Below are 11594 nucleotides of genomic sequence, written 5' to 3' on the forward strand. Positions count from 1 at the left end.
CATCTATTTTCTTGGTCAAGTAGATAGATGTTTTATTAAATATACACATTGGAAGTGCCTAAGATTTTCCTGAAACTTTTACAACAGATAAAATTAGGCTAGCCTGAAAGATTTCAGAACGTAAAGTCACAGTAAACACACCCCCTAGTGTTGATCTTCATTGCTATACACTCTAAAAAGTAGGTATCTCTGACCAAAACCAAACCAAATCCACAACCCCTACAAAAATGAAAATCTAGCACAAATTAATTCAGATTCAGTAGTGTCAATAATGTTGGTAAATTCTACCTTATTCATGCAACATGCATCTTGGGTTTAAATTATGATGAGACTAATTAGCTATACAGTATTTTTAATATAAAAGCAAAAGTGTTATCTCAAATTTGAGTGTCATAAAAGACATCCATCCAATTAACTGACCTAAGTATTTTTTAGTATTTTTATATTAATAGCCAATTACTTCCCTCTTTCAACAACTTAGTATACTTATTCAATAGAGCGAGGTTTCTGAACAACCTTCTTCCTTTCATTTTCAGTAATATTCTATAGATCCAAAATAGAAAAACTACATACAGGAAAAACAATGAGAAATCAAAGATGTCTCTTGCTATCCTTAGAAGTACTGAGCTCTACACTCAAGAGACAATTCTAAGTTGAGACACGAAAAAAAAAATGTGAAGAGGCAATATAAAACTAAAATGTAGAAGAAATTAGACTAGTTTCGTTTTAATATCTTCTTTAATAATACATTACAGCACACACCTGAGCCTCCAGTGTGTCAGTTAAACATGGGGATATAGATCCATATGAAAGAGAATGGAAACAATTTAATCTTAACCCCATTCTTTTTGGCAACTAATAGAAATACAGAATACAAATGGACCAATTCTCTCAGCGTCTTTTCTCAGCGTCTTTTATCAAGTCTTTGCAGACACCATAACAAACTCTGCTGTGATCTGTTAAAGAATCTCCAAATAACAAGGATGTTTAAGAATTTTAATTTTCCCCTTATAGCAGATTCAACTGAAACACAATAAGAAGGGGATTGTACTAATAATCCTCACCTGGAGTATGAGAATTAATGTTTTATGCAAGATCAATGCAGCTATTTCCCCATCATTGAGATATAGAGTTAAATATGATGTTCAGCTGCTTATAAATAAGGGTTAAATACAAGAACAAAGAAGCTTTTATTATGAGGGTAAAACAAATGAAAAAATTAAACCAAAACTTGTGAATGGTTTTTAAATGATTTGTTACTGAACATAAATATATATATATGCTCAAAGCACTTTAAAAAACCTTTAAATGTAATTTAGCCAGAACTTCTGTAATACCCACAAGCAATTAGGCAACTTCTAATGTTCTGATAATCAACATACAAGGAAATAACATGTTAAATCTGAAATGTAGGAAATTAAATACATGAAAAAAAAATGACTATTTTAAAGTAAGAGTAAGAATAGGAGTTGCTAAGAAACTATCACCACTGAAGCTTTTCCTTGGAAACATTGTATTTTAAACTTACAGTGAAGACAAAGTGGGCAGAATATGCACAGCTACAAAGCATATGCAGTGATGAGTTATAGCAGAAAGAGGAAATGCATTTTGTAATCCACAGGATCAGATTTGTGGCTCTAAGCAATTACCAGTAAATATTTCAGTGTTCTTCCTATTAACTTTAAAATTTAAATTGAGTTAATAGCAGTTTCACTTGTAAAGTTAATAGTTGACAAAAGCAAATTAGAAGAACCCTAAAATTAGTCTCCTTTAACTGGGTAGAATTTACCTCATCCATCTGAATCAACCCACTTCCCCATCCTCAGAGCCAAGTGAATGTGAATATTGGCCTATTTTAATACTTTTCTAGTTCAGGTGAAGTCATACTGTACAAACTCTTTGATTTTAGGAACCAGCACAAAGCAAACTCCTAAAATCAACTATTCAAAAAGGAAAGCAGAGAGAAGGTTCTGGGAAATGACCCAGCCACAAATCATTCCAATCTTCTTGTTAATGCAAAATCCAAACTAGAATTCGTCAAATTGTTAATAACTTCCAAAACGCCTTCAAAATTATGAGTTTCAATTTCAAATTAAAGAACTTGAAGAATTTTCAAAGACTCCAGCATAATTTATAAAAGATAGATCTTTACCAGTTCACATACATTCTATTGTATTTTGTAATAAATGATAGGCTTACTAATTATTTCATTATGGCATACATTTCAGAACCTAATTTTTCAGAAGGGCTAACAATCCAACCGCTTTAGGAATTTATCACTTATCTACAGGGTATATTTGGCTGGCAGCCATAGCCAGGTCATGTGGCAAGTTGAAATATTCCAATCGCAAACACAGGAAACAATCAGGGAGGGGGAAAGACACATGATCGCAATATACTAAGGCAGCAGGTAAGTCATTCTTCACCTAGATCAGCAGCTGCCTATTAAATTGTGTACACAAATTTAATGAATGAGACTGCTCTGGTTTAACTAACTAACCTGCTACTGAGTTGAGAAAGGGAGATAAAAATTGCACTTGCAATTCTAACTGATGAATTCATTAGATTTTTATAAGGCAAATGATGTGGAAAATGAGAACAGAATTTCTAGAACCATTTATCCTGTGATGTTGTAAAATCAAAGTACTACTTTATTAAATGAGTTTTTTTTTACACAATATGAACATCAATATAATTACAATTGTAAAAAAATTTTTTATAACAAGGATGGACTGGTTTTCAGATTTCCAAATCAGAGTCAACTGTACATTTACACAGAATTGTCTTTGCATGAAGCCCAAAAGGGAACAGCATAAAAATGAGTGTTTCTGTAGCCCCTTTATTTTTGCTGATCAACAGTTTGTTAGAAAAGCAGCTGCAGGTTTGTTACCTAAGGTCTGAGACAGTAGAAGAGTCAAAGGTGTCATGAATTCACCTACAAAACATAAGAAAAATTTTCAGTGAATGTAAACATTGCACAAATGTAACTTATGTACATTTTAAATGTCTAAAAAAGAAAGCACAATATACCTAAGCTATCAAGTTAATCTGATCAATTTGCAAACAGAGTTTTATAAACAAAAGAACTTTAAGTAATTTACTTTAACAAGAAATAATTCTCACACATACACACACCATCAGCATCATCAAAACCATTTGGTTGTGTGTGTGTGGGGGGGACCCAACCACACAGAAAATGTAAACTGATTTTCAAGCAACTGCAGGTTTATACAGTATACCTACGTTTTGCCCTATAGTTTAATCCAGTTAGAAGCATCATTTCTGGGAGCAAGATCCTCGACTCCTTTGTAATAGTTATTTTCTTTAGGTAGCTAAGTCTCTTCCATTTTTGGACGAGTTGGCTAGCATCTCCCTGCCCCATCCCAACATTTTTGGCTATAGTCGTAAGAACTTGGGTGTTTTAAAGGCTTTGGAAGGATACAGTCTGGGAAAACGGACTTCAAACCATTGCAAAGGTGCACAACTTAAAAAGGGGAAGCAATAGTCTCAGCTAAAAGGTAGAAATCAATTTCACAATTACAGAAGACAATTTTGCTTTTGTATACAACTCTAATATTAACAAAGAGAAAAACGGTCAATTACCTGTAAACAACTTTATGCCTGAACATCAGCCAATTCTGGAGGAAGCGGAGTCTTAGGATGCTTGCTCTCAAAGTGCTGCTTGAAGGTCTTAGGGTCTGGCATTTGTGTCTAATTTAAAAAATTGTATGAAAAGTTAAACCTCATTCATGAAATAAAAATGTGTAAACTTTTCAAATCCTGAGCCTGCTTATGATAGACAATTACAAAACACTTTTAAATTCCTACAACTAGGGTTGGCATATGGAAAAGGATAATTAAGATATTCCTAAGATTCCCACTTTTCACATATGAAGGGGTGGATCACAGGGGATGAAGTATTCTGATTACTTGATTAACAGCAAATAGGTAGCATGAACTGAACTCTTATTATGTATGTTAAACATGTTACCTGAATTCTTACAGAACCTTCATAGTAATCTAAATTAGTTCCTATCTTCAAATTACGTAAGGAAACTAAACCCTAGAGCTTAATTTGCCCAAGATATATGCTTTAACCTAGTACTAGGTATTGCAGCTCTCAAATACACTACGCTGACTTCCCTAGGAAAGGATTTTCATTTATTCTCTAGCATGATTAGACAAAACATAAAAGTATTTTGTCGGTTTGAGTTTTTAAATATGTAAACTACTCTAGTACTTTTAGGTCAAAGTACTTCTTCATAGCTAATTTAGTGAATTTTACTTTACCCTGCTTCTCTCCAAACAAAATCTGAAGCTGCTCCATTTTATTCTTTTGCATGCATCAAAGCTCAATATGAGTAATAGATTCCCTCTCTCTTAATGAGAACTTTTACATAGTTAGGAACTTCTATTCTATTACTAATGACTTCAATGGATAATTAATCCAGGAATCATGTCTTATCAAGATCCCTTCCTATCCACAGCAATCCCACTCAGGTACAGGGCTTCAGAAAAAAAAAATGAACTGGACCAACCTATGTGTATTTTTCCTTTGGTATATCTACGCACTAACTTCAAGGGTGGTAAGCTTAAACAGGCAAGAAAGAGACTCTGGAACTCAAGGAAACTTTTCTGTGGCAGAGTGAGCCAGAGGGTGGGCTCTGGAGTTGGACTGCCTGGGTTCAGACCCCAGCCCTTCTAGGCACTCGTCGGGTGACCCTAAACAAGTTATTTAATCCCCACGACTCAATTTATTCTTCTGTAAAATGAACATAATAAAAGTACTTTATGTCATTGGGTTATTGTGCAGATTAATGGGCTCCTACATGTAAAACACCTGGAGCAGTGCCTGGCACATTGTAAGCACTCAACAGCAGCTATTATGACAAGTCTTCAAATCTAATAAAACATATTGACTCTAGTAAAACTCCTCAATGTGAATAAATTCTGTGCATGCATCCTAACTACAGATTTAGTGAAAGAAAAAAAAAAAAGCACCAATTATATAACCAGAGGCTTATTCACTACTATCTTACATAGCTCTAAACTAAGAATGTAGATCTGACTTCTTTACAAAGTTCAAAGTGTACTGTTTTCCCTTAAGAAGACATCTTTATTCTATTCTCCACGAGGAAAGGAATTTTGCTTTGTTCACTTCTTTTCTCCAACATCCAGAAAATCGTGCCTGGCCACAGGAGTTATTCAATAAAACATTTGTTGAATGGATGAATAAAGATGATTCGAGGAGATCATAAATAAAGATTTCTAAATATACATATATACTTCTAAAATAACCAGATCTCAATTCTCCTATTTCAAGTAAAACATTTATTTTGCCACGACTGCAAAAATTTAACCTATACAAACCGATCTCTAATGCAAGAATTGTTCATGGGAAACCCACATCCTTCAGTTTCCCTTACCCTACAAACAGTGCAGGTATATATTAAGGCAGCTTTGGCAGCAGCCTTTTGGTCATGTCCTTGTTTCTTCTTTTGTCCAGCTTGCTTTTTGGCATTTTTCTGCTGAGACTGAATCTTCTGCTGTCCACGAGCCATATCTAAAAACAGAAATTAAGGCATTAGTGTGATTTATTTCCTCTAATACAGAGAAATCTAAATATGATGACACCCTCAGAGTTGGACTTAAGTTTTATAGAAAGTTGTTAATTAAAATGTATGGGTTTTTAAATTCTCATGCACAATGCTACTAGAGGATAAACTGGGTACAACCACTGTGGAAGACTGTCCGTAGTTGTCTACTCTTACTCTATCACTAAACAATTCCACTCTTGGTACAGATCCAACAAAAATGCAAACGCATGTACACCAGAAGACAGTGCAAGAATGTTCAGAGCTGGTTTCTAAAACTGGATATAATCCAAATGCCTATTAATACTAAAAGGGTTATGTAACTTGTGGTATACTTATACAATGAAATACTATGCAGCATTTCAAAAACAACTATTGTTACAAGTAACAACATGGCTGTATCTCAAGAGTTAAAGAAGCCAGATAAAAAAGAACATATGTTGTATAAAGTTCAAAACAGGCAAAGCTAATCTGGGAGGTAGTGACTGGGAAAAGGGCATGAGGAGGATTTTGGAGGGACTGACTTACTATATCTTGATCTGGATAATGATTATACAGGTGCGTACACTTGTACAAATTCACTGAGCTGTACACCTAAGATTTGTGAACTTTATGTAATCTTTAAAGTTTACCAAAATCATTTGTTTGGTCACTTTGCAAAAGCATTTTCCGCTTCCGGTATTCCTGCTGTGACTTGAGACTCTTACAACTTTAACAGAAATAAGAGCTGTCATCTAATGACTCCAAAGGAGATCATGTAAGAAATGGTAACCGTTCTCTTAAGTACTTGAGTTTCAAAAAACTACTGTGCTATTATTCTAAATCTTTCTTAAAAATTGGTCTTTGTAGGATTGCTGAACAAATTATGAAATAAGTTCCCAGGTGAGAATGAATCTTGTAAAAAGAGTAAGGGTACTTTTACAAAAATGAAAAATCCCACTTTTGATTACCAGTGGTCTGTAAATTTTAAACTTTTATATCACTGCAGGACATGAGCATACAATGGATCTACCTCAACTTCACCAGAAAAAAGTGTGCTGGCTTTTTTTTCTGACTGGAACCCTAACTAGTTAGTTAATGCAGTGGTCTCCAACCTTTTTGGCACCCGGGACCACTGGATCCTATGAGAATCTAATGCCTGATGATCTGAGGTGGAGCTGAGGTGGTGATGCTAGTGCTGGTGAGCAGCTGCGAATACAGATGAAGCTTCATTAGCTCATCTGCCTGCTGATCACCTCTTGCTGTGCGGCCCAGTTCCTAATAGGCCACAGACCAGTACCGGTATGTTACCCAGGGGGTTGGGGACTCCTGAATTAATAGATGAGGTCAAAGCATTTCACAGAAAACACCTGAGCGTCGCCCAAAAATAAAAAAAGCTGAAAACATATACCAATTGGACAAGTTTCCTCTAGCATTAAACGCTGAACTGAAAGTCAAATGAAATATAGAGGATCAATGCTTTTCTAGGAAGCCAGTTGTATAGTTTTAAAAAAATTACAAAAATGTTTACTATGCTGGCCTAATATAAAAACTCCAGTACCATCAATGGTAAATATCATCAGGTGTATTAGTCCTTGAAGATTAAACTATTTTTTAAATCAAATTCCAAGTCAAATGGAATGATTTTTTTTTTTTTAAGTATATTTAAGTCCAAATGTTATGGCCAGCTTACAAACCTATTCCCATGGAAACAGATTTGAATACCTATGTATTATCTGGATGATAGTACTGCAGTCAGGTATTCAATCTATGTATCCAAATGTTTTATAACATTAGTAATATCTGCGTCTCAGTATCGGTACCTCGTGTTAGAATACTTCAGTTCTCTTATGCATCTGAACTCTTCCATGAATGTATGCTACCTATGTATGTTAATACACTGATAGTGTGGGTAACCTCTTCATTGCTTTACATTGAAAACAAAAAAACAAAAAAACAAATGGCAGGCCACGATTCCAGAAGTTTCTTTGATATCTAGAAGTTATTAGCTATTTTGATAACATTTTCATGAAGTAACCTGTACAAAGCAGTCATTAGATACTTATTATTTTAAACTTTTATATTTAGGATTTCTCCTGAAATATAACATTACACAACAGATCTAACACATTTTCCATTGTCATTTGAAAAACAGTAACAAAAAAGCCATAAAAGCTTTAATAAATTAAGACTATAGTTGCTTATCCTTATTTTGAAAACAGAAAACTTAATATCAGGTAAAGGACTCAGAATCAGTCTAAATTAGTGGGGTAGGCCCCTAACTTCGAACAACACACAACACTGATTTCCTTTCTGAAAGCAGAAATGCAAACGAACAAACCACCTGCTTCTGGACAGTTCAACTAAGGACTTGCTCTCAAGCCAATCGAATTTTCTACAAAATCATAAGCATAACCGCTCCTAGATTAACTGCGACAAACTGTGGGACAAGAAGTCATTAACAAATACCTAAGGTTGGTTTTTAATATAATTCATTAGTGTGGTTTTTTCGGAGGGGGCTTCAGAGAGGGTAGTAGTAGAAAAAATAACGAGTTCTTCCAAAACGAGGAGCTCTTTACAGGAGGTAACAAGTAAAGCCCCCAAAGATTCCCTTAAAACCAAAATGAGTTAAGATTTTGGATCCAGGAAGTAGGGTTATTCTTCATAACCATCTGAAACGAAGAGGCCTCGGCTGTAATTAACATCCTGAACCTTAGCTTTTAACTACATCCTTTTTGGGGAGAGGAGAAGATGAAAGCAGCAGAGTAAGGTCTACCTCACCCAACACTTCACTGACCCTAGCTGCAGCCTAGCCCACCTTCCTTCCTAAACCGGCCTCTCCCGCCTCGGTGAGCCCCCTCCTCTTCTTCCCTGTCACCAAGGGCCACACAGCCCCCACCTACCCGCCACTCCTCACGGACCCCGGCCCGAGACGTGCCTTATGAAGGCCCTGATGCCCGAAACCCGGCCCTTTCCGCAGCGGCGAGCCCCGGCCTCGAGAAACCGACCAGCTGCTGTCGCCGGGGTAAGGTTACCGCTCAGCTCCCGCGGCCGGCCTGCGACCCGGCCACCTGCAGGGCCTGGCAGGCGCCCGAGCTTCCCCTCCCTCCCGCGGCCCGCGCCGCGACAGGACTGGCCCGGCTGCCCCGGGAGGCGGGGTGGGCCGGGGGCCCCTCGCGACCCGTGGTGACCCCCACGGTCCCCGCCGACCCCGCCGCCGAGCGCCCACCCCGGTTCCCGGGCGTCCTGCGGCGTCAGCGCCGCCCCCTCAGCCGCTCACCCGGGCCGGGACAGTCTTGCGTCGGAGAGACCGCGCAGCTTGAAGGGGCCGGGGGAGGTGGCCGGAGGGAGAGGAAGGGGGAGCGCGCCCAGCACCGCTTCGGCCTCCACCACCCGCCAAGGAGGGGAAAGAGGAGAGCCGGGAGCACAACAGCCCGCGCCTCACACCCGCCGCCGCGCGCGCCCGCCGCCGCCTGAGCTTTGGGGAAGGCCACCAAGCCTCGTGCCCGCGCACGCCGCGCAGCTCTCCCAATCGCCCCAGTCAGGGCCCGCCCGCTCCTCTCAGCCCCCGCCCACTCGCCTTCCTGCTGCGGCCTCCTCCCCGCCCCCGCCCCGCTCGCCAGCCTGGGCCCTTTCCGGTCGCGCCGGCCAATGGCAGCGCAGCCTTGTTACGTAAGCGCGAGGGGGCGGGCCTGGCCGCGACGGCGCACCGTACGGGACGGAAGCGGCCGGAGACGTCGCCGTCTGTCCCGCCGCCCCTCCTCTCCCGCGTGCTTTAGCTGGGCGGTTTCAGCGAGCCCTAGGAGCCGCGTGATCTCGGTCCTGCCGGGCCACAGCCTGCGGCGTGTTTCACAAGTCGCTCACTCGGGCGGCAGCCGGACCTCGGCCCCCGCGTCCCTTCTCACGCTCCTCCCTTCTTCGCGTTGTCCTCTGCACCGGCCCGGGGAGGGGCCCTTAGAGGATCACTGGGGCGGTGAGGGTCACCTACTCGGGAGCCCGCCACCCGTGCGCAGCGCCACCCCCACCCGCCGTGAGGCCAGCGGACGGGGTGGCCTTTAACAGGGCCGCGCAGCCTTTGTTCTCTCACCAGCCGCGCTTTACCTCGTTTCCACGGAAACCCGGGTTACTTTACCAGTCGGGGTTTTAGTGAGTGCAAGATAAAGCCTCACTGCCTCGCTGAAAATTGCTGGCTAGGCCTTCCTGACCGGTTTAGGCTGACTACTAACAATGTACTGAGTTGCTACCATTGGAATGGTTAAGTCGATTTTTTGTGTCTTGATTTACAGGCCATGACATTTAACTCCCAATATCTGCCAAGAGCGATGGTGATTGCAGTGACTTATCTGGAAATGTTTGAAACACTGGCTTTAGTCTGCATCCCCCGTACCCTCTACACACACAATAATTTCTAGGCAGATCTAACAGCAACAATAAAAAAAAGGAAGCTTTTGCATTTGACCATCTCAGCTTGCACACAGCATCTACTCAAGTTTACCTGTCAATGTCCAGACGTGAGTTGAATATAAATACAACTCCAGCTACCTGGACTGGGATATAGATACTACAGAATTGTTTAAAATAGCCAGGAAGTCGTTAGCTGCTTATTTGGGTGGCATGCAGTGATTTAGTTGTGCAGTCCTGCATTTTCAGCATTATTTCAGCTCCTCGCACCTTCACTTTATACGCACCTTCACTTTATACACCCCTCCTCCCATATTGAAGTTTTAAATTGCATGTTTACATTTTATTAATATCTTTCCAGGACTCAAATGTAAGCTCATTTTCATCACTATTTACCCCAGTACCTACCTATCAGTGTTCAAACATAGTAGGCATTAAATAAGTGGATATTGAACAAACGAACTAGATATGTCTAAAGAAAGCAGGACTTATTTACATATGAAACTATAGCTTAATCATTAATGGCATAACCATAATAATTGTATTAACCTGGCTAGTGGGTGGACGTGATACTTTGAGGACCTGTGTTTGTTTAGCCATGAGAGTGGACAGTGGCAGAGAAATCTGGCCAGCAGAAATGAGTCTTTTTAACCAGAGGTGATTTCTCTTGTGAAATAGAATTAATGTGTCACTTGTTACCAAGGCCTAAATGAAATATCCATTAAAGCCAGTGGTTCTTAAACTTTTTAGTTACACCACCTTTGAAAATTTGTTAAAAACTGTAGACTTTGCCCCAGAAAGTTCATATACATATCAGCATATCACCATTGGTAGAGTTTCTCAACCTTGGCACTATTGACACTTCGGGCTAGACAGTTCTTTGCTATGGAGGACTGTCCTGGGAACTGTAGGATGTTTAGCAAAATTCCTTATCCTCATCTCCAGTTTTGAGAACTAAAGATGTTTCCAGACATTGACAAATGTCCTTTGGGGGTCAAAATCCTCATTTGTTGAGAACTACTACCCAAAGGATATGGTAGTATGGTAATTTTATAAGACGGTTAGGGCATTTGAAATAAAAGGGAATAAAAATGAAAAAGAAATAGATAAGATTGAACATCTGTGAAGTGGCAAACAGTAAATGAAAGGCAGATGAATTAGTGTTACTACCAGCTGGTGTCCTACTTATGTTATAGAAATGTGACAGCAAGTGGGATATGAACTCCTTAGAAGGATTTTTATATGAATTTCTGGTTTTAATTATGAATGCTACAATACTTCTACTGACTGTTTTTCCTCTTCTGCCTTTAGACCAGCGGTCCCCAACCTTTCTGGCACCTAGGACCCGTGCTCCTATGAGAATTTAATGCCTGATAATCTAAGGTGAAGCTGAGCCGGAGATGCTACCGCTGGGGAGCAGCTGCAAACACAGATGAAACTTGGCTTGCTTACCGGCTTGCCGCTCACCTCCTGTGCTGTGTGCAGTCTAGTTGCTAACAGGCCACAGACCAGTACCAGTCTGCAGCCCGGGGATTGGGGACCCCTGCTTTAGGCTAATATGCAATAAGCATGTACCTGTTTTCTATCAATCATAATCAGATTAAAGTGCTTCTTTGAAGA

At 40.1% G+C, this 11594-nt stretch overlaps 1 protein-coding gene and 1 long non-coding RNA gene across 3 annotated transcripts; one reads left to right on the top strand and one right to left on the bottom strand.

Moving 5' to 3' along the window:
• Positions 1 to 719: 719 nt before the first annotated feature.
• On the bottom strand, positions 720 to 9107 carry ZNF706 (zinc finger protein 706). Of its 2 annotated transcripts, none has more exons than XM_011376191.2 (4): positions 8854 to 9107; positions 5427 to 5563; positions 3604 to 3711; positions 720 to 2935 (listed from the first exon to the last, which is right to left on the bottom strand). In XM_011376191.2, the coding sequence occupies exons 2-3, from the start codon at positions 5559 to 5561 to the stop codon at positions 3616 to 3618; spliced, it is 231 nt and encodes a 76-aa protein (XP_011374493.1). In that variant the 5' UTR covers positions 5562 to 5563; positions 8854 to 9107; the 3' UTR covers positions 720 to 2935; positions 3604 to 3615. The 2 variants fall into 2 exon arrangements, with proteins under 2 accessions (XP_011374493.1, XP_023376787.1); XM_023521019.1 differs by lacking the exon at positions 8854 to 9107 and adding an exon at positions 8477 to 8496.
• Positions 7224 to 11594, top strand: LOC111729878. Its single transcript, XR_002776440.1, has 2 exons — positions 7224 to 8598; positions 11286 to 11594. It is a non-coding gene; the product is annotated as an uncharacterized LOC111729878 (long non-coding RNA).

The sequence above is a fragment of the Pteropus vampyrus genome, unplaced genomic scaffold (assembly GCF_000151845.1).
Source record: "Pteropus vampyrus isolate Shadow unplaced genomic scaffold, Pvam_2.0 Scaffold287, whole genome shotgun sequence".
NCBI lineage: Eukaryota > Metazoa > Chordata > Mammalia > Chiroptera > Pteropodidae > Pteropus > Pteropus vampyrus.

What these genes read in the sequence shown, in the direction of transcription:
- ZNF706 (XM_011376191.2), bottom strand. Translation starts at nt 5,561, where the DNA reads ATGGCTCGTGGACAGCAGAAGATTCAGTCTCAGCAGAAAAATGCCAAA. An exon ending in ATACCTGCACTGTTTGTAGG is followed by an intron (nt 3,712 to 5,426) that starts GTAAGGGAAACT and finishes TTTTTAAATTAG; the next exon opens with ACACAAATGCCAGACCCTAA.